The 24,225-nt window shown below is 33.7% G+C and overlaps 1 protein-coding gene across 3 annotated transcripts in view; it reads left to right on the top strand.

Moving 5' to 3' along the window:
- Window positions 1-24,225, top strand: part of CERT1 (ceramide transporter 1) — a 116,908-nt gene that overhangs the window by 44,969 nt on the left and 47,714 nt on the right. For all 3 annotated transcript variants that reach the window (XM_064481598.1, XM_031446820.2, XM_031446826.2), the window contains 4 exons: window positions 2,499-2,615; window positions 17,199-17,306; window positions 18,226-18,364; window positions 23,104-23,187. In XM_064481598.1, coding sequence (XP_064337668.1) covers window positions 2,499-2,615; window positions 17,199-17,306; window positions 18,226-18,364; window positions 23,104-23,187 — 448 coding nt within the window. The remainder of the gene's footprint in view (window positions 1-2,498; window positions 2,616-17,198; window positions 17,307-18,225; window positions 18,365-23,103; window positions 23,188-24,225) is intronic.

The raw sequence follows: 24,225 nt of genomic DNA, 5'->3' as shown, positions 1-24,225 counted from the left end.
ACTGTGCAGAGGATCCACGCCCCTAATCCCAGTGTTGTTCATGGGTCAGCTGTGTATGTAGGGTTTTGTACTCTCCGTGGGTTTCAGTCACCCTCTGGGGGTCTTGGAATGTATCCCTCTTGGATAAAGAGAGACTATTGCATTATGCGTTTAAGGAGGGTGGGGTGTGTGTGTGTGTGTGTGTGTGTTGAGATATGATATGAGCTTTGTTGTCTTGACTTCATTTTATTCTCCTAAACACGCTTCTTAACAAATTTGTTATCTCCTTTGTCTTTAGCTTCCCGCACTATGTCACTTTTTAGGGATTCGGGGCTTCTGTGCTGTTCACAGACTCTATCCCCTCACAATTGGTACATCTTTCTTTTATGCCACCTATCCCTCAGATTATTAATAGTAGAAATGGCTACATTGTGTGCACTTTGTGTCAGTTCCATCTCTGTGAGCAGGTATTAAGATACTGTATTTCATATAAATGTATGACATGCAAATGAAGATTTCAGATCCTTTCATTCTTCTGGCTTTGTAGACTATATTTTATTCCATTCCTATGTATAACTTTTATCTAGTAAAAGCTTAAAGTTCTCCACATAATCAAACATTGAAACATTGGGAGAAGAAATCATAATTGATACACTTTATAGATTTAGTAGTTTGGCAAAGCTTCCTTATATTGATTTCAGGTTTTATTAAGTCACTCATGCTCAGAGAACACTTAATAGCAGGTTCTTGTTTTCAGGAATATTTTAAATGTAACATTGTACTCTTTGAAAGATTATGAGGAAATTCTGAAGATACAAAACTGGGAAAAGTGTTTGCTGGAGAAATCAGTCATTTTTGAGCTACAGTTGGCCCTCTGTGTCTGCTGGCTCAGCATCCGCAGGTAAGGAGGGCTGACTGTGCTGAACCATTTTCCGTGAAGGACTTAGGCATCTGAGGTTTGGAATCCCTGGGGCATCCTCACAACAGTCCCCTGCAAAAACCAAGGGACGACTATATATGTATTACTTCCTTTTATTTTTCTAAAGCTTTAATGAGAATATTGAACACAATATAAAATGTAAAAGATTTTCAAGAATAGTGACCAGAAATATAATAATGATTATGAAGTAAAAGTTTAAAAACCTCTGGGCTATCAGTTAAATCCTTTACTTAAGTTCTTCAGATAGTATATATGCTTTCCTTCCTCCAAGAAGCTTTTCTCAGTAACTAGACTCCATTCTTAAGATTTCTGAATACTTAGCTTTCGGTTAAATTTCTAGTCATTGTATTTATGAGTGTTAAATTGTTGTCTTTTATGCCTGTAGTCATAATTACTCAGGCAGGGTGTGCATTCTCTTGTTTTTTCCCTTTTCTCTGTAGCACACTCTACCTCCCGCCATAGTGCTTACTCTGATGCCCAGCACATAGTGGTTCAGAAAATGTTTAACTTGTATCCTTTTGCCAGTCACAATCATGATTTGTTGTCTTAATCTTGAAAGAGAAATTGTCTCATAGTCTGAAGAACCTTGTGGAGTTGTATTGTTTCTGTTAAATAAACTGATAAGGAGATAGAAGATTACTGCTGTTAAGCGGGAACGAGAATAAACAATAAACGCTGAAAGTGCAGTATGTAGATTGTGTTCAGCAAGTAAGTTTATTATTACATTGACCAGAGAGGATTCTCTCTCCTTTAAGGCTGAGATTGTTTGCAGGAGAGGAAATTGACTGACCGTACTTTATCCGGTGGGAGAAGAGGTAGTATTTGTGATGTGATCTTGTCATGTTTGAATTCATTTATTGGGGGAAAAACAAGCATAGAAAATACTTATTTTACATATTTTTATGAAGAATGTAAAACACTGAACCAAATAGTTGACATTTTCACTAATTGTTTACATTTTGATGCAAGGAGTTTCTAGTTGTCTAACATAGGTCTGATAAAATGTTCATTTTATTGCTCTTTCCATTGGAAGCCTTCCTGCTGTTATGATCCAAGACATGTAAAAGCCTAGAAGTTAATTTGAGATGCTTGAGAGGAAATATTAATGTTATTTTGTGGTAGAACATAAAAATATCTTGTTTATCAAATTTATGAAATAAAACTATGGATGATGAGGATTTACTTTTGAATAGTAGAGACAGAAAAAAAGTAGTAAATGTATTTCCTAAAACTTATTTGGCCCTTTTTAAAATTGTGCTTTTGGTGGTATTCCCAGTAGTTAAACTTAGTCAAAGCATTTAATAAACAATATTAGGTCTGGGTTTTTTGAAGTATGTTTGTAGTTTCTGTGTCTACTCACTTGTGGGAATAGTGAATGAAACCTAGTTTTTGATAACTGTGCCCTTGTTGTGCTCTTCATCTGAAATTTCTTCAAAAAAGTCGTTTGACTAGAAAAATAAAAGAATAGTAAGAGTCTCCCACCAGCCAGAGTGGGTATGTTCATGTTTTTGCTGCAGGATATGATACTTCTAAGAATATAATTAGTTTTGCTTTTCTTTTTCTACTTCTTTCTCCACAGCCTCATGATTTTGATGAATGTCGATTTGATATTAGTGTAAATGATAGCGTTTGGTATCTTCGTGCTCAAGATCCAGATCATAGACAGCAGTGGATAGATGCTATTGAACAGCACAAGGTAGGTCTCCAATGTTACCTATTCATAGAGGACTAGGTGAAAGACTGATGGTAACGCCTTTAAAATAATGTGTGTTACTGAAAAGTTGAACATGATTTGGGTGGTAAAGATTAAAGCACATTCTTTTTGATATTGTTTATGCATTAGCTTTTATTTCTTGATTATGAATTTTTCCCAGCCTCAAGAAATCTAGCTGTCTTTTCTTTTTCTTCCTGTTTAAGCTTTAAAGTTATATTGCTTGAAAACATTTTGTGAATCTTAGTTACCTTGATATTATTACTTCAGAAAACAGTCTAAAAATGGGAAAATGGGAAATAATTTTGTTATTTAAGAGAGATGAGCCAATAGCCAAGACATGGAAGCAACCTAAATGTCCATCATCAGATGAATGGTTAAAGAAGATGTGGTATGTTCACGTACGTGTACGCGCGCGCGTGAGCGCGCACGCACTGGAGTATTACTCAGCCATGAAAAAGAACAAAATACTGACATTTGCAGCAACATGGACGGACCTTGAGATTATAATACTAAAGTAAGTCAGGCAGAGGAAGACAAATATTATATGATATCAGTTAAGTGCAGAATCTAAAAAAATAATACAAGTCAACTTATTTACAAAAAAGAAACAGACTCACAGACATAGGAAACAAACTTATGGTTACCAAAAAGGAAAAGGGCCAGGGGTGGGGGATAAATTAGGAATGTGGGATTAATAGATACATGCCACCATATATAAGGTAGATAAACAATAAGGATCCACTGTATAGCATAGGGAACTATATCTTATAATAACCTATAATGGAAAATAACCTGAAGCTGTATACCTGACACTAAGACAGTATTTGTAAATTAGCCATAGTTAAATAAAAGTAAAGAGTAAATAAAAGAGATGAGCTAGAATTCCAAAATCTCAGTGCTTTGGAGCCAGGCTGACTTGGATTCAGACACTGCAGCCCCTGCCATATACAACATGTTTCCTTGTGTGACGACTCGGCTCTTCTTAGTGTGTGTAAGGAATAATGAGATAATATATGTAAGGTTACTTACCAGAGTGGCTGATACATTTTCCCATTTAAGACATAGTGAGTCACAACTAAATTCACTAAAATTGTACCTTTTTTTTTTCTGAATGAAGAGTTCTACATTCAATGAGAGTTGCTAAATGTGCAGATAAGGAGAGTAGCTTATTTTGTGTAGTTAATCAGAACCACTCCTCTTATCAATGATTAAAGATATTAAGTAGAACTAACGTCTATATTTTTAACTGAGATGACCTTTGTACAGGGCTAGTTTTTTGTTTTATTTGTTTTGTTTTAATTAATTAAGCATATTTTATTTTGTTCATTCTTAGAAAAACTGACCCAGGAATCTTTGCAAGTTCTTATTTTATTTTTTCTCCTTGGATGAAGAAGCATGCATAAAGCATATATCTCTTCCATATCATTGATTCTTTGCACCTTTGAAATAATGGATAGATACAATCTTTGGGTCTCCCTCAGAGCATTCTGACTAAGCTGGATAACAGATTTTTGGTGAATTTAAGTTCTTACAAAATAGATTCAACAGCAAGATTCCAGATATATTGTGTAATAAGTTTCTGATTTCTGAATATAGTTTATTCATAGACAAGGGAAGAGAAATCGTTATTCTTGTTAGTACTTACTTAATTTTAACAAAATATGTGCTATGTGCCAACTAAACAACGTATCAGTGAAAATTTAAATTGAATGAATTCTAAAAATATATTGTTTGAGTTGTTAATAACATAGGAGGGAGAAAATTCTACTGCTATAACCAAACATGACCAACAAAGTTGTCTTTTTTTTCTCCATAAACCAGGAACAGGGAGGTAGTGAGGAGACGTTTCCTAATTCATTCTTCAAAATCACTAAAGAATATTGAATGTGGAACCTAAATTTAGTAATTTTACTACTTAAACAAGCATTCTTGTATTGATATTCAAAATTAAAATCAAATTTTTAAGGCATGATGATGATAATGTTAGGAGCTACTGTTTATTGAAGGTCACCAAGTACTAATTATCATACTATGTATTCATGTGCTTGCTTTCTGCTATCCTGAGACGTGAGGGAAGTATTGTTTTATAGAAATGGAAACTGAGGTTTAGATTAAACTTGAGTAACTTGCCTGAAATTATACTACTTTTTGGTTAACAGTTTCTTGGATTCAATTTTATGTTAATTGTGTTTTCTATCAATTGCCATTTGCAGAATGTTTGGAAGATAATTCCATAAGCTCACCTCCTGAAGGTTAGAGTGTATTATCTGAGTTCTGCTACATATATGTACAAGATAAATATGAGCTCATCTTTCTGCCCATGGGTTGCCAAAATAGCATTATATTGTATTGGTTAGTGTTTGAGCACTGGATACTGGGGTCTGACGCATATGAGATTGAATCCTGGTGCTATTACATAATAGCTGTGTGATCTTGGTGAGTTACTTAAAGCAGAAAAGATGACAGTATGCAGTATATTCCCCCTCCCCAGAAAAAAAACCTACAAAAAACAAATAAGCAAGCAAAATAATCGACTCATGATAAACCAAAATACTGTACTTCAAAGTTGACTGGTGTTCCTGTCATTCCTACTCACTCAGTTCAATTCAGAGTTAATTCCATGGCACCACCTGTCCTTAGGATGGCTGGACCTGGAACAGTGGATCTGTCTTTTTTTTCTTTTTTATGTCCTCAGATGGGCCCTCATTGCCTTTTCTTGTTGTGGACCTTAGTTAGGGCTTCCCTGATAGGTTTTAGCTGGAAGAAATTGGAAGTTTCTGTTCTTTTCTTTCCAGAAGGCTGTTATGCTAATTATAATAACCTTTATGTACCAACCCATTTCACACATACACACACCAGGAGTTCTATTTACAGTACCTCTTGAACAATAATAACATAGTGGAGGTGATAATGATGATAGCTAACCTTTCTTAGGATTACTGTATGCCTGGTATGGTGATAAATACTTTATATGCTTTATCTCATGTACTCTCACAGTATTTTAAGGTTAACACTATTCTATTTTTACAGATTAGGAAATTGAGACATAGAGAGTTTAAGTAACTTGTCCAAGTCAAACTGCTAATTATTGAAGGAGCCAGCATTCAGACCCAGGTCTGTTTGATCTGAGAACAAGAGCTTTTAGCCAGCAAGCACTATGCCATCCTATAAATAGGTGTTTATGTGAAGTGAAATACAGTTTGTTGATTTAAGTCATGGGCTTCTTGAACCACAATGTTCTCATATTTTCTATGTGTTCTTCATACATCTAGTGTTTATTTTAGATGATCAACACCTTAAAGGCTCAGGGATACAACTTCTTTGTAGGAATCAGCAAAGCACTGGACACATAAATTTTCCAGTTGAAATAATTTATGGTATTGTAAAACAAATTTTATGGGGAAAATTTGTGATTTTTTTCTCTTTAATCTGCATGGTTAGTGTTAGAATGATTACTGACAGAAATACAGTAAGTGATCTATATTCTTTGTCTAGCTCTATTGTTTTGTCCTCTTTGGTATTTATTCCAGAATAACTTGCTCAATACAAGAAAAGTTTAAAAAAGATGGTTCTATGATTTCAATTTTCTCAATATATTAGAGATTGCATAATTCAGTATCACATTAGACAAGTGTAGCACCTGTGGAAGAAAGATATGTCTGAGGTCATTCTTTAATTTGAAGATTCTATTTCAATTTAAAATATAGAAGGATATATGTATACCAGACTAGTAATTTTATTTTGGAGTAGTGTGCTGGCTTTATTATGTGGAATCCATTCATATTCTTCATTTCTCCTTAGGATTTGAGACAAAACTAAATAAATGACTTTTAAAGACAGGGTTTGTTTGATTTTTTTAATCTCTTACCCATCTGCCATGTTGTCTTTGAGGTCAAATGAGATTATGTTTTTGAAAATTATTTGAAAACTAAAAGCTGTATGAATGTGAAGCTAAGATAATTGTTTATTTGGATAAACTAATATTTTTCTAGTAAAGATGGGTCTGTGTTTTATCCAAAGGCTTTGGTGATCATTTTCTGCATAATTAGTTAATAAAGGAAATATGATAAACCATCTGTTGTTGCTGTTATTTAAAAGAATTGTAGGATTATTCCTAGAATCTTCTACAGTTGCAATGCATGTTTTGAATAAACATGGTTTGTTCTTACCATGAAAGAAATACATTCCCCTACCCCACCACCCCATGTCTCAAAAAAACTAACAGGAAGGCTTTCCTTGCACTAGCAGATTTAAGAAACATGTTGAGAAGTTTTTTGGCTCTGACGGTTTGTGGTAATCGTGACATTCTTTTATTTCCATAAGGGAGCAATGTTAGTAGATCCTGAAATTTTGGTGGTCATGGGCCACCCATATTCCCCATATTTTGGAAATGATCCAAAACATAAAGAGTCATAGGCAAATACTCAATTAGGGAGGAAGAATCTGGGTAATTTTTACAGATGTTGATTTTCTGTGGTGGGATTCTGCAGGCAGTTTTTTTGCAGTTTAATGTTTGTGGGTTTGTTCTCATCCCACTAATTCATACGTGAGGCTCCATTTGAGTACTTTCAGAAGAAAAATTTATTCTCAACCTGAGAAGTTGAGGGATTTCTGTCTAAGGAACTTATGTGAAATATTTCTTAAAGGAACTTTGACATTTTACTTGAAATGGGGTATGAAAAAAGTTTTGCTCATAAAGAAGATTCTCATGGTCGAGCAACCTAAATGATGCCCAAGAATCACTTTAAAGATCTTTTTAAAATTGTGTTGCTGTTTGCCGTAATGAATTTTCTTTTTCCTGTGGTATAGCAGGGTCAGCTTGATGTTGGTGCTTTTTCTCTGCTTTTAGGAGGAGTTTCTGCTTACTTGTCACCTTAATTTCTTTTGTCTTAAATTTTACATACATCTTATCAGAAAACTATTTTAAAAATAGCTAGGTGGCAGAATATAGCTTAAGTTTCTTAGCACTTTTTAAATACCAAAGTCATATAAAGTCATAGTATCTCTATTTGCCATTTTTAATCAGTTATAATATTGGAAAATTTTCTAAACAGATACTAGAGGTTCTTTCTGTACTTGTCTGCTTAAAAATAATTATCATGTAAACTTAGCTTTGTGTTTTAAATCTGATTTAATTGGCAAAGACATAAGAATGCAAATAAAACTTTTAAAACTGCTATTTTTAGTGTATACTTTATGTGAGTAATTTCATAGTATCAGTGGATTAGAACCAATTCTTTTTTTTACCTTATTTGCATCATACCATGGTGATGGAGGGAAGAAGATGGAATCAATTTTTACTTCTCCTTTACATTCAAGTCACGGCTCTGCCATTTTCTGAAATAAGTTGTAGAAAAACCCAATTAGGTGGTATCACAACTGAACTTTATTATCCAGCAAAAAACTTTATTATGTCTCTGGTGTTTCTCTCATTAAGATAAGGAATTTGGTTAGTTTCTAACAGTGGGAGTTAATTGCTGAGTTGCTTGCAGTAATCCATACGTGGTTAGTAAATTTTTATTAACACCTAAGTGTGGATAGTGTCATACTACCATGATTTTAAAGGTCTGTGAAATCAAGGAAGAAAACAAGGTACCAGCACTCTTTAATACTCTCAGGGTTCTAGAATAAAAGTAATTCAACTGTCAAGGACTTTTAAACTAACTTTTTAAGTTTTTGTTGCCTGCAGAAGCTGAGTTCACCTGCGTCAACATCTGCACTTTGTACTTCTGTGTGTTGCCTAAATACTTTATAAAGTGTATCATCTTAAAAAGAGGGAATAAGTGCCAGTAATTTACATTTTTCAGCCAAGTTCTTTTATCTGAGAAAATGTTTATCTTTTACCAGGATGGTAGAAGAGGAGTCAGGATTTTACATGGAACAGTGAATAAAGAACATATTTAGGTAGCTAATCATATTAACTATGTGGCCAGTTGAGGAAAAGTAACTTGACAATATTTTATGTCAGAAAGGCAAGGAAGAGTCCTACAAATCAGTAAGAAAGGTTTACATGGCACAATTTAAAAAAAAAAAGGCCAAAGACTTCATCTGGTACTTCATAAAAGAGGATACCCAAATGGGTAATGAGCATATGAAAAGATACTCTGTGCCATTAGTCATTAGAGAAATGCACATTTAAACCACAGTGCCATACCGCCATATTGCCTGTCTGAGTGGCTTAAATAATTAAGACTTAATACCAAGTGTTGATGAGACTATGGTACAACAGGTGTAAACTGGTGCAAACACATTGGAAAGCAGTTTTAGAGTATCTACTAAAGCTGAGCATAGCTATCTATTTAGATCAGGTGAATACTGAAAATTTGAAAAGATCCCAAAATTATTGATATCATAGGTCCATCCATTTTTCATTAAGCTTTTTAGGTTATAGAGAGTACAGGCCAATCCATGTAACCTTAAAAAAAATGGGAATATTGCCAGGAACCAAGAAAATTTATAATGCCCTACCTGCAAAGAAAGCCGACTGTATACTGGATTTTGAATGCTTTTATTAACAAAACTCAATTACTCAATCACGTGCCCCCACGTACAGCTAATGTAGCTTAGTTTCATTCTGTTATTTCTTCACTCTTTTCATGGCTCCTCTTATTTCTGTTTTGCTCTCCCATCCTACTTAGTTTTTCCTTTGTTTATCATGTTCTTTTCCTATTTTTGGCTTCTTTTCAGCTTCAGCTCCTACTTCTGTCTGCCCTAATCTCTGGGCATTTCCTAAAGTTAAATGTCTTGAGAAAATCTCATTGCCTTTTCACTCCAGGTTACTATGAATTGGCCACCCCAGGTCCACTTTTTATTTGTATATTTACTTGTACTTAAAGGATAGAATGGGATTACCAGTTATACAAATAAAATGCTTTGAAATTGTATTCTATAATTTTGTATAGCATTTACCAAACTTGCAAATTTTTTTAATGCTTTCCACATATTTGCTACTAACAATTTAGGTAAATATTAATAGATTTTCAGCTTATTTCTCTTTCATTAGTTTTTAATTTGCTTATAAAATGTTTCTTTAAGTAAGAAAGCTAAAAAAAGAAAATTAATCTAGATTTGAATAACTGTTCCTTATTGTTACTATAGAACATATGAAAGAAAATGAGGCTGCATGCTATAAAAATCCTTTTTTTAAGCAATTATTAAGTATTGTGTTTGAATTTTTTTGCATTCTCTTTGAAGTATAGTCAGTTTACAATGTTGTATTTGAATTTTTATTTAATCACGATGGAAGATTCCTGACAGTCACCAGGACAGATGGGATTCTGCTTTTTCTACATTTGATGTGGAAAAGTAATGATGGGTGGCATGGCTTACACATATTGACAGCAGTGGAAACTATTTTCTGATTTTACTTGCTGAGTGTATTGGACATTAGCTGGGAGAAAATATTTCTGAAAAAAATCAAGGAACACAAAACTGCTCTTTTTCATCAAATAAATCTTTTTAACTAATAGATTAAAAAAGATTTTGCTTCTGTTATCTTTATTGCCTGGTAAATATTCTGGACTTGTTTGGTATTTAGGGTTGAAAGACAGCATTTTGTTAGGAATAATAAGAATAGATAGCGAAGTAAATGAATGTTCTACAGGTTAAAATGTTAATCCTGAAAACAGTTCTGTCATTTTTCAGTCACATAGCAAGTTCATGTTCTTGACAGACAAGATATGATTGTTGACAGGAATGCTTGTATCGCTGATCATTTCCTAGCCCTCTGTTCTCAGTAGCACCCCTTTGATCTATAGGGGAATAGAGGAGTAAGTAGGCACTGTTATCATTAATCCTCCTGGAAGCCCTTCGTTGTAGGTGTTCTTCCTATTTTGCATAAAAATGAAGTTGAATGGATTATGAGAACATTGACCAGTTTGTGATAACATTATTGTTACAAGAAAAAAACCCCTCATTTTTTGGTACTGCTCCCCCCACCCCTTTTTTGGTTAATTTCAGCTTAATTCATGGATGTATAGTTGAATACTAAAAAAATAAATCATCAGTCAACCGTCTTAAAAAAAAAATACCTCCCAAGTTCTAAAAATTCTAATCAAGTCTTTTAAAACCATTCCTGCAAATAGTTTTATTGATTAGATTTCATTGACTCCCCTTGCTCTATTTTTAAAAATAAGTTTTGCTAATTATAAGGAAAAAAATACAAAACTACCATTAATGTATTTCCTTCTCATCCTCTATACATTTTCCCCCTAAAACATTATGGAGATAACAAAGTTTATGTCTTGTTTTCTTTCTTTATTTTAATCTAACATCATTTTCTCATTATAAGACAGCTTTGTTAATATTTCATTGTACTGTAATTTTGGTACTCATTTGCTTATTATTAGACCTTTAGATTGTTTCAGTTTTTTGCATTTAGTATTTACTGCCTTCCTACATAAAGCATTTTTCTTGTAGTTTGTGACCTTACTATAAGTTCTCAGATGTAGAATTGCTCAGTTTAAAGATATGAGCATTTTTGAAAGATGTTGCCAGATAACTTTCCAAAAAGATTGTGCTGATGTACATTCCATCTGCAGAATATGCAGATTTTCCTTTCACTGCAGCTTTATCAGTATTATTCTGTCCTTACCCCTTTTAAGTGAGATAGATTAAATATGTGTTCTGTGGCTTTATTTTTTGTTTTTATTCTTACAGACGTGATATATGATTACTGTAAATAATTCAAACAATATAGATAATACTGAAAACTCTAAAAAAGAAAGTGAAGATTCACTTTCACTGTTCATCCTTGGTAAAGATCCTTTGCAGAGATTCCTTTGCATGTGTAGCCTTACAGTTTTACGTAAATACCATACTGCTTTGTAGCTTTTCCTTCACTCAACAATAAGTTATGGATATCTTTTCATGTTTGATATTTATCTTGATTTCTCCCTTACCTGTTAGGAAAGGAATGCATGTCTTTTGTAGAAAATTTAGATTTGAGACCAAAGCTGCAGAATAATTAAGAATGTTCACTTACTGACCATTGTTTTATGTACATAACATTTCTTGCAGAAAAGAATTAATGGTTCAGGTCCCCTGGCCAAATACCATCTTACCATTTCAACAGTCCTGCGGGTACTACCTAAACATGTTAAACCTGTTTTTTCTCTTATTGGGACATTTAAGGAAGCTTCAAAAAGTAACATTAACTTTTGCCACTGTCATCTCTTTGCAATTAGATAAAAAGAATGGAATTATGATCTTTTTATTTTGTGCCTATGAAACTTCTAAAAGAAAATATGCATTATCCCCTTTTTCTAGGGCAAATCATAGAATAGTTAAAGAGCAGTGTTTGTATTTTGTTACATTTCTTGCTGCTGTTGTTTTTAATTTATTAATGATTTCTTCACTGTAAAGTGCACTTATATCCTTGTCTACTTCTTCAAGTTCCATTATTTCAAAACAGTATTTCCTTTCTACAAACAGAGGACTCCATTAGAGCAGTACTGATATAACACCTTTTAAGTAATGGATAATAAATAGATATGGAGGCTGATAGTAGTTTAGTATAATTGTAGTCCTACCTCTAACAGCAACTTGTAAACAGTATACAGACTTGATCCAAGGAGAACTATAGAGCTAAATAGGATTTAAAACAGGAAGTGAAGAATCAGATGTCTTTTTTTTTCCCCTTTAATGAGACATCTATTTTTAAAGGACCACTCTAGCTATTCTAGAAAGGATTTCAAGAGGAACAAGACTAATAAGTTAGAACTCTAGAGAATTTATCCAAGTGAGACACGAGGTGACCACAACTAGAATATGGTAATGGGAAAATAGAGAAAGGGGCAGATCTGAAAGAAGTAGAAGCAAAGTCTCTGGATGCTGAGGTAGCATAGCATAATGATTAACATCAGAGGCTCTCGAATCTGGAATTAAATCCTGGTTCCCTTACTTACCAATCGTGTGACTCGTGTGAAAGCACCCATAAAATGGGTGTGATATCAGTACCCATTTCACTTAGGCTTTTAAAAGGATTAAATGAGATAATGCACCATGCCTGGCTAAAAGTAGTATCCTCAGTATTAGCTTATACTGCTGGTGGTAGTGTTATAATTTATCCAAGGTGACTCTCTGGAATTAATACGCAAAATATCCATCTAAAATTGCTCAACTCTTTCATCAGTCCTCTTCTCAAAGCAAAACAAAAGATCTCTTTTCACTTAGTATTTCTTTTCTAAAGGTAAGGTGGAAAAAAAACTGTTTAACAGACTTCCTTTATCCAGCCTCATTTGATTTTTCTATAATTAATTTTTTGCCTCCGTTTCAATGTCACTAAGAGGCCAGTTGGACTTCTAGCCTCCCTCTAAGACGGAAGGATTTTTTAAAAAGATAAGACTGAGTTTCAGAGTGTCAAAGTTAGTTTATTTAGAATCATCTTTTGTGTCATATCTTCTGTGTTAAGGGTTCTTAAAAAGCCTTTGGTACAGAGGATGTATGAGTAGCTTCCTGATAAGTCTACTTTAATTTCCCCGTATAGCTAAAACAATGTATTATGGAATCCAAGCCTTAAATTATAAGTGCAAGAAAGAGGAAGTTCTGAAATCAAGGAGGGTGCGGCAACTGTTACCCTCCACTTCTACAGTATCATTTTGTACTTGGGTGTTTATTTTTTTTTAGTACTTTGGATTGTGATAGGCAGTGGCTTGTTTTCTTTTGCTCCTCTAGCTTTCTTTTAACCCTTAACTAGGGTTTTGATAAGGCCCTGGTTAACCCTTCCAGCCTCATCTCACTGGAACACTGCTTGTTTAGCTGTTTCTATAAAGGGAAGCTCATCTCATGCTCTTTTAGAAGAAAATGCAAAATGAATAACCAAGTTCTGTAAGTGACCTTCAAATGAAATTTTAAATTTTCTATTGCTTTTAAAATTATGAGACAAGAATGGCTGGCTAGGAAGCTGGTTTCCAATATGATTTGAGAAAAGCATCTTAAAGGTAAGCAAATGTTAGTGAAGTTAACTATATTGCTGCTGGGATCTAGGCAGTTACAATATGATAAAAATCCTCTTTAATGCCATTTTCTTAAATATATTTAAAAACTTCTTTGATTCATGAGGTGCTTCAATTTCTGGAAATTGTTGTAGATTAAATCTCTCCTCATCCGATACATTATGAATGTTGCTTTTCTGAATAAATTGTGTTGTATTTTATCTTTCCAACTGGTTCAGTAAAGGACTGCCTTACAGTTGGCCTGATTTGGATACGTACATTTTTACCCTAAATTTTGTTATTTAGGTTTAGTATAGAGAATTATATTTCTGGACTATCCATGTCATTTTCAAGACAAGAAAATCAAGCCTGACTTGGTAATAACCGACCTGTCTGGTTGCCTACCAGTGATAGTGACGTAGATCCTGTCTTCTCTCTCTTATCATTGTGTTCCTTACACTCAGAGGCTACTGCTTCTCTGGGAGATCCATAAGTATTTGAAAGGCTAAATATATGAGATTTTAATATTTACAAGCATGAAATTACCATGCCAAATTTTATTGTATCAAATAATGTTTACCTAGAGTCACAAAATCGCTATCATTGCAACTTACTATGATACTTTAAACCATAATCCTATTGATTAAATTGTTCTCCTGGTTATAGTGCCTTGCTTCACATTTGGTTTCTCTTAAAATAATAATACTGAAAGTAGATGTGTGGATGCTGACAACATAGCAAGCTTATTTGGTTTTATTGTTGGTTTCAGAATTTCACTTTCTGGAAAATGCTCCGTTGTTCTTGTATTAACATTTACTCTTACTTGTATTTTCTCTTTTCCTGTAATTAAAATGGAAAGAGACAGTGGGGGGACTCTGACACAAACTAGATAATTTTTGACACCGTGAGGAAGTTACTCAATTTCTTTCTCAATTTCTTTGCTGTGCTTCTTGCTGGAGAGCGTTATTTGGAAAGCTTTTCAAAAGGCAGGTGCTATTTTAAAAAAAATAAGGCAACCTTTTTCCTATATTTTATACCACTGTTTTTTTGGACTATAGACGAGCTGATGAACAGACTGCAAAATGAAACTGTAATGTTTATCTCCTACATGAATGAGCCAAACTATGAAATTTAGCTTTGTCTTTAAGGGAGTTTTCTTTTTAAATCTGTTCTTAGGCATTTCTGATCCTTTATTAAATTCGTAACTTTGAACTATATGATTTAATTTATCATGATTTTAAATGTTCTCAGAAGGTCAAGATACAGAGGGTACAGGTACAAGTAAAGCAATTAGTGTGAAGGTTACTATTGTACTTTGACCAATAGTAACCTTTGTGTCAGCTTTCAAGTATACTGCTTGCAAAATGCTACTGACCCCCTCTAGTGGCCAAAAGATTGTGCTTTTTTTTTTTTTAAATAAGACAATATTATAACCAAGGTGTGGTCTTGTTACTATAGTATTTAAAAGAAGTAAACCTTGTTCTGTATAGCAAATGTTCAACAGTGTTTCACTAAATCAAATGACATTTTATGTTTATGCAAAACATGTTCAGGAATACTGCTTACAAATATACAAATTTGGGAAAGAAAGGTTTTTTTGGAAAGCAGTTTGTATGAGGGTTCTTAAAAGCATATGTGTTGAAAGGGAAAAATACCCCCATAGTAAATGTACTTGAATTCCACATTATTAATTTTAGATAGAATTTGGTTTTTTCAGAAATACTATATTGCTGATTAGAGGTTATAGGTAAGCTCAGCATTTTTCTTGTGGAAAAGTGAGATTAAGATAAAGCCAGCATGCCTTTAATAAAGTATTATCCCCAAAATCAAACCAATGAGACTTTGAAAGCATGTTACAATTTTTATCATCATGTATCAATTGTGAGTGTAAAGTAATTTCTTCCCATTTCCACCCTTGGAAATTTTCCTCATTCTACCTTGAAAAAGTAAACCTTATAAATTCAGGATGAGCATAGTTGCCTTTAAAGTGAACATCCTCAGGAGCCAAAATAGATGTCAAGAACATTGCTACTTTTCAGAATAGTTTTATAACTTAACTTTTAGAATCATTTGTAGCCCGTGTGACAGAGTGTTTTTAAAATATTTATATCTTTGATGATAGATTTGATTTTTGAGAGAAATCCAAAACTAATTCAGAGTCATGTCATGTGAATAAGAAAGACAGTCAAACTTAATTATACAGTTTGTAGCTATTCCTTCAAAGTAATGAGACAGTTTTAAAATTTTTATTCTATGACTCTCTGGAATTATTTTAGATAGCTCCATTTTGTGGTTGTATCATAAAATTACTCTAAATATTGTGGTAGTGCCATCAGGAATTTTTTATGTGATGCAGCATTATTGAGGTATTTGTAGACATTTCCAGAATGACCAGTTTTTAAAAGTGAGGATTTGTTTGTATGTGCATGTGTATATTTGTTAAACTTAAACTATTTATGTTTAAAGTTATCTCAGTGTAGCTACTGACTGAAATAAAGTGATAAATGAATCCCCGTTATTTAAATTGAATAACAATGGAATTAGTATTTATGAGTATAATGTATGTTCTTTATCCATGGCATGATGATATAACTTATAATACAATTTATTTAAGTGAAACTTGGTAAGAGGTAGAAATACAATTACTCTAAACTTTCATTCTTAACACTCATTTACTATCCATTACTTAAAATATATCATAACATCAGTATTTTTATATAGAGTCTTGTCCTATCATGTCTTTGTTGTAAAGAGGTGTTACTGTTTTGAAATAGTGGAACCTGAAAAAAAGAGACAAGGTTATAAGAAGTATGTTTTATATTGAAGAAACCTTTAATAAAGCTTTGTAGTGTTTACATTTTATTTCAAGGGCTTAAAGTTTTGATTCTGTTTAGGCCTCATTGATTCATCTGTAAAGAAATAGTAGTGGAAGTTTTCCTTTTTTTTTTTTTTTTGTCCTTGTTCTACCAAATTTTTTTAATTGTGGCAAAGTATATGCAACAATCTATCACTTCAGCTATTTTTAAGTTTACAGTTCTGTGACATTTAGTATATTCATATTGTTGTTCAACCATTACCACCACCTTCCATCTCCAGAAGTTTTTCATCTTCTCCACCTTCAGCTCTGTACCTAGTAAATTCTAACTCCTCATTATCATCTTTTCCTAGCCACGTGGTAACCGCTATTCCACTTTCTGTCTGTGTGAATTTGCCTACCCTAGATAGTTTTCCTATTATTAAACTCTTGTAGCTCACTAGCCCAGTATGTAGTTCATATTCAATAAACTTCTTAATTAAATGGCAATTAGGAATTGAAAGGCATGCCAGTGGGTTGTCTGTATTTCTTGAGGGAACTGAAACTGCTAATTATTGTTACAATAACTTCATTAATTTATAGGAAAACTTCTCTTTTCTCTTAAGTATTCTAGTTTTATTGAGATAGTATTGATAAAAAAAACATTGTATTAGTTTAAGGTTTACAAATGATTCGATACATGTATATATATTGTGAAATGATTACCACAGTAATTTTGTTAACGTCCATCACCTAACATAGTTAAAAAATTTTTTTCTTGTGATGATTAAGTATTTTTTATTTAATTTTTTTCATATAGTTTACTTTCCTTTTTAGACTGAATCTGGATATGGATCTGAATCCAGCTTGCGTCGACATGGCTCAATGGTGTCCCTGGTGTCGGGAGCAAGTGGCTATTCTGCAACATCCACCTCTTCATTCAAGGTTTGTGGTTATGAATTATTTGAAGTTAAGGCAACGTAGGTTGAATTTAGTACTGAATGTTGTGAACAGAACTTAATTGATAGTTTTTTGAAAGAACTTTTTTACAGTGTAATTTATTTCCAGTTGTTACAAAATTGTTTTGTTTTGGGTGGGGGTAGGTTTATTTATTTATTTATTTTAGTGGAGGTACTGAGGATTGAACCCAGGACCTTGTGTATGCTAAGCAGATACTCTCTACTAGGTATAACCTCTCCCCGCCCAGAATAGTTTTTTAAGGGGTAAAATAATGACTCATACAAATAAAATGACATGTCAAAGATTTAATGGAATAAGGTGTAAAAGAAAAAGTGTGGTTTCAAAGGAAAATCTGAAGAATGCTAAAATGATTTTGCTAAACTGATCAATAGTCACAGATTAGTAACCAGGGTTCCTCCACAGGGCAAAGTTCATTTACATGTCTTTGGACAAGAATCATTTACATTACTCTCAGTTTTTTTACTACTTAAAGAGTTGTAAAATAGCTCAAATGCAATGAAATCAAAGACTTCTGTATGATCAGATTACAGCCTCTCCTAAGGCTTCCAAAGATGATACTCACTATTCCTTTCAAAGGATACCTAGTGATATTTTTAAAGTCTTTTGCAGTTTTTCCTCACAATGTCTAATTTGAAAATACTAAATTTTATAGCAGCAAGTTGTCAGGCTTATTGCTCTCATTTCTTTCAGGCTTATCACTATCAAACCGTTAATTAGTTTCAGATCTGTCCCTGGGAGTATTACATTGAATTTGACAACTCTTCCTTCCTCATGCCATCAGTAGTAAGATACAGACCTTAAAAGGTGATGAAATACCATGGCACTAAATAAATTCTTGTTTTGTTAACTTGAATTACATCCCCTCCCTTTTTGTGCTTTGCAGAAGGGCCACAGTTTACGTGAGAAATTGGCTGAAATGGAAACCTTTAGAGATATCCTATGTAGACAAGTTGATACTCTACAAAAGTACTTCGATGCCTGTGCTGATGCTGTCTCCAAGGATGAACTTCAAAGGGATAAAGGTTAATTAGGCTATTACCACTATTTTTACTTGGAGAATGAATGGATTTAAAGCCTCTTGATCTTAAAGGGTAATGTCTTTAAGTGATAAAGGTAATTAAAGTCACTTTTGCTGCAAACCCCCAATGTAACAGATTTCGGTGTCCACATAACTTGTATACTTTAATAACATCCTAATTAATCTGATTACCCATACCAGTTACCATTGATGATTTTATTTTAAAATAGTTTTTAAACTCTTTATTCCATTAAAAAATATAGTATCATCTTGATAATATGGGGCATTTCACATGGTTATGTCTAATAAATGTACCCCATGACGCGTCTTAGAGACAAGTATATGTTTATGGTAAATCTTCCAGATCTGGAATTAGTGGATCTTTCTCCCTCCCTTTTCACATCTCTTTCTCTCCTCTCTGTCTCCCTCGCTTCCTCTGGCCTTTTTCTGATAGAAGAAGTCAATAATAGGGTTGTATATACATATAAAAATAATTTTTAGTGATTTTTTTTAAGAGAGAGAAATTATCTTTAGTTAACTTAGAATGTGAATTTTGAAGTTACTTTTCATTTGTAACTGCTAAAAATGTTACTGAGGTGGTCAGTGTCAGTGTTTCTCTTAATTTGCTGTGTAGGTAAAAATGAACTACTCTTAGAGTATTACCAAATAGTGCTGAGTTCATTTCCAGTATAACTAGGTTGCCTGATAACTCTTTCATTTCTTGGCCTTATTAAATGTATTTGATCTGTTCAGATTTTTTGTCTTCTCTGTTCTTTGTTCTCTTTTTCTGCCTTGACATTTAGAGTTTTTTTATACTTCCATTTGTATCTCCTTTGTTGGCTTTTTAGATAAACTCTTTGTTATTATAGGGCTACTCTAGGGTTTATAGTATGCGCAGTTAACTAATTATAGTCTGCCTTTAAGTAATACTGCTTGTATAGTGTAAGAACCTTACAATAACGCATTTCCATTTCTTCCCACTACTGAGGCAAGGCAATTCCACATTCTCTAGCCAATTCCCTGTGAATTATTCCAGATCTGCGTTGTAGGAACAGGTACTTTAGCCTGCCCCATGTAGGTTTTGGGTGCTCTTCCCTGAGCTCCTTTCAAATGGTTCTTTTATGACCTCTGTAGTTCCCTCACTTGTATGTGCTATCAGTGCTCCACTGAATCCTCAGGGGGACCCTCTGCTCACTTCCAGAGTTCTCTCTCTGTACAGCTCTCTGCTCCCCAGTACTCTGCCCTGTGAACTCTAGTGGCCTTTGTCTCTCTGGCTTCTCAGCTCCATTTCCTCCCCTCAGAGGCTCTACCAGGGTCTTAAAGGGTTTCTCCTTAGTCTATAGCTTGGAAACTCTCCCATGGCAGTAAACTGGAGCAATCATGGGGCTCATACCATTTGTTCCCTGACTGTTAGGGATCACTGTCCTTTGTTGCCTAATACCCAATGTCTTGAAAACTATTGTTTCATGTATTTTGTCTGGTTTTCTGTTTCATGCTAGAGGGTAAATTGTCTCCCTGTTACTCCATCTTTGCCAGAAGCAGAAGCCTAGTACTTAATTTTGTCTAAAGTAGCCTTGAAATTCTTTATATTTAGATATTCTTTAAGTTTTTGGTTCTTTAATATTTGATGTTTGTTTCTCTAAAAATAAAGGCTGTTGAACTTCTGTTTCTCATTATTTAAAAAAGTATACATACTTTTAGACATTACACATTACAAATTAGACATTACACATCAGCTTTTGTTTGGTTGCAAACAGCTCTTTAAATGAAAACAGAATGTGTACAGATTTGAATTTCTTAATTTATTTTTAAATGATCCATGACAATAATATATAGCATTTTAATGGACAAAAGTGATGATGGAAGGATTGGAAGTTGGGATGTGATGATAACCAGGTTGTGTAGAAGATTTGAAAAATAATTTTTAAACATTACTCATGTTTGAATATTTAGCAGTAGTGGTAGGCTAATGTACGAGTTTGCTAGGGCTGCCATTACAAAGTACTCTATAGACTAGGGGCTTAAACAACAGAAATTTATTTTCTCACAGTTCTGGAGGCTAAAAGTTTGAGATCGAGGTTTTGGCAAGTTTGGTTTCTTCTGAGGGCTATGATGGAAAGATCTGTTCTAGGCCTTTCCCCTGGCTTGTAGATGATCATCTTTTCCCTGTATCTTCATGTCATCTTACTTCTGTAAGTGTCTGTGTCCAAATTTCCTCCTCTTATAAGGACACTGATCATATTCAATTAGGGCACACCCTCCTGACCTCGTTTTAATTTGATTACTCTATACCAGTCTCCAAATACAGTCACTTTTTGAGGTACAGAAGGTTAGGACTTCAGCATATGAATTTTGTATGTGACATAGTTAAGCCTCTAACAACTGATTTCCCTATAAAAGGCTTTTTTAAGAAATGATGTTTTTAAGAATCCATGCTGGGTAATGGTGAAGTAAGAACATGGACCATAGTTTCCTACTTTGACTATAGATCAGAGTTGCTGATGTAAGGTCTCAATAGACAGACTTTCATTAAATTATCAAAACTGAATTATCTGTGACTTTAGAGAATTTTAAGAATCATTGTTCTTCATTAGCTGTGTCATTGAAATAATAGCAAGCTCTCATTTTATTTTAGGTGTTCAACATTTTCATATAAAATGTTTCATCAGAATTGCTAGTAAGGCAAACTTAACCTGACCAGCCACTCACCCCCCAACACACACATACACACTCCAGTAAGATTCAGTTAACCCTTTCGGTCTAGTTACTCCAGGATTACAGAAGTAGAAGACATTATCTCTGACCTAAACATACTGTTTGATTTTAAAATATATACCATATTAAAAGTAAAGGTTCTAATCTTGCTCTTTTATTCACTATTAGTTTGATGACTTTAAGTAGATTACTTAATATTTCTCCACATCTCTTTCCTCGACTGTAACATAGATGTTGTATCCAACACATATGATTGTGAGAGTTAAATGAGAGTATGTATGTTAACTGTGCTAAATGGCAAAAAAGTCGATATATAATAGCTATTATTAATGTGGGTAGTTTGGATTATTGCAGGAATGAGAAAAACAGGAATGTGCAAGATCCAAAGATGGAATTTAGTATAATAGATTTGAGTGTTGGTAAGGAGGACCAGTCTAATTGGGAAAGGGGATTTGTATTAGGACAGTGGTTTCAAACCATGTCAGACATCCCTTAAAGATACCTCAATGAAGGATAAGGAGTGCTTGGTTGGGAAGGAAACAGGAGGTCCACTCTTTTAGCCAGAGCAGCTCTTGCTTTCATCAGTTTTATATACTGAATATTGGCTAGAAAAGAAGGTTGAAAATCCCTATTTGGTGGTACTAGGCTATTGGATGGTTAGGGATACAAAAGTGAATCTTTAATAATCCAAAGTAGATACTAAGAGGATGAATGAAGTGCAGACCTTTCAGTAGTATTTAAGAACAGTTAATTGGAGTGGTATTGAGTCAAGATCAGAATCTTGTCTGGTGGTGAGCAATAATTTAAAATTAGAGCAGTGTTCTGTATTAGCTAATTTCTTAGAACTGACTCTATTTACAAATTATTGATGAGAAGATGAAGAGCCACAGAATCTGGGAATTTGATGAATCTTGGAACTAAGGTGTTTACAGAGGCTTCAATATGGATATTGAAGTCTGTAGGAATGATGGACATGGAAAAGAAAAATGTCAGATATTGATATTAGTTAGCTGGTTAGAAATAAAATAGTAGGCATTAGAGATAATAGAAGCTTATGATTGGAAAAAGTTGTTATAGATGAATGCAAAATTTTCAGGTGATGGAAAATGAAATAGTGTAATAATTAGAAAATGGCAGTACAGAATAAAGGTGTTTTCCATAGTGATTCCTACCACTTAGTCAAGGGAGAGAATAAGGAATAGCAGTGGGCTTTCCATCCATTGGAGAGAGAGTTAAAATAGATGACAAGTTCCTCACAGAGCCACATTACTCCTGAGGTAAAGAGATACAGCCAAGAAGTAAGACTTTAGAATGTGGATTCCTTCTGTAGAAAGGGAGTTTCTCGGAAGATAAAAACTTAAAAAGCCATGAGAAAGCAGAGAATAAGACTGAGGCTGAGATTTAGAAATTTGCACGAAGAAGTGGAGCACGTGGGGCAGAGGATTAAAGTACATTAGGTAGTAGAGAGGGGGATAGTACACAGAAGAAAGCGGTATGGGGAAGAATACAGGGGATTCCGTTTTTCTGGAATTAGGTAAGTTAAAAGGGATGTGCAGGCACAGACGCATTGAGATGAATTAAAATTGATATCCCATCTGTAAGTCATTATATTTTCCTTGCATGTCCAGAAATGGTAAATTTAAGAGCTCCCAAAGCAAGCTAAAGGATCTTCTACATATAAGTTAGCCTCTTACAACCCTCATCAGTCTTTGTAGGCTTCTGGTAGAATTAGGAAATTTCCCCAAGATAGAGAGGGAGAGGTAGGAAGATTAGAGGACAGAATAATTCATGTCTCAGTGCCGTCCCTTACACAAATGGGAATGAGTACAGTTTTTATAACAATGTATTATATTTAAAGACATTCCACAGCATATTTGTTGGGCATACTGTAATAAGCACTGAAAATATAAAGATGAATATGATCGTGAACTCACAGAATCCAGAGTATATTGACGCAGTTGAACATAGAATAAACTCTTTAATTTCTATGTGCTTACACCCTGATATCCTTAAATATATTTTATTTAGTGGTGGAAGATGATGAAGATGACTTTCCTACTACACGTTCTGATGGAGATTTCTTGCATAATACCAATGGCAATAAGGAAAAGGGTAAGTAATAAAATATTCCCCCTCAGTGGGGTAAAACACACTTTCTAAGTTTATGTAATAACTAACGATATAACAAGAATAATTATCTAACAGTAATTTTTTTAAAATGTTGAGCTAGAAGGTGAAAGTTTCTTCTAGGAAAAGCTATCTAGTTATAATACACATTTGGGCATTAAATAATGGGATAGCTCATCGGACAAAAAGACCCACTCTGCATTTTAGACACTGGCGCACTTATTTCAGCAGTATTTGGTAAAATCAGTTTACAGTACTAAAAAAGTCTATTTCTTAAGGAATGAACATGGTAATTGAACTTGAATGTTTCTTTAGAGTGTATTTCTCTCTGTTTAATGTTCTTTTCTCTCTCCACTTGATAAACTGGTGCTGAAAAGTATTTAATCAGTGTTATTAAAGGAAAATTATTGAAATAGCTCTAATTTCACAGCACAGTTGTTTATAGACTTAGCGGCAAGGTGGTTTATTTCATATATCAGTTTATTGCTCTGTTTTTAAGGGCTAACTCACTAGATGGAATTCTTAATTATTCATTAAAAACCTGTGTTTTGTGATAGCATGCATAAACGTGGAGGGCATTATACTAAAAGACATAAACCAAAGACAAATACTGCATGATATCACTTATATGTGGAATCTGTGTGTGTGTGTGTGTTGGGGAGGGGGAATGACAGAAGCCTGTGATTCATAGTCGATGCATTCTTTTAACATATCCTAAGAAAAAGCTGATGTGGATTCCTAAAACTTTTTTTAAGTTACAGATAAACTTTTGTGGGGAAAAAAAAAGTTAGTCTAATTGTGCTTATTTTTGCTCAGTTATAAAATAATATGAAGTAAAATCTGTGCCCATGGCAATTTTCAAGTCATTTTTTAAACCTTTAATATGCATAGAAAGAATGTTCAATTTCAGAAGTCATATGGGAAGAGTCTAATTTTTTTTTTCATGTAATATTTTATGTACTTACCTCTCTGAAACACTCCAAAATTCATATGGCTATTGGAACTTTCCCAGTTAAAGTGCTG

Source organism: Camelus dromedarius, chromosome 3, assembly GCF_036321535.1.
Source record: "Camelus dromedarius isolate mCamDro1 chromosome 3, mCamDro1.pat, whole genome shotgun sequence".
Lineage (NCBI taxonomy): Eukaryota > Metazoa > Chordata > Mammalia > Artiodactyla > Camelidae > Camelus > Camelus dromedarius.
The sequence above is the reverse complement of the archived record's forward strand: the minus strand, read 5'-3'. Positions and strand labels throughout refer to the sequence as shown.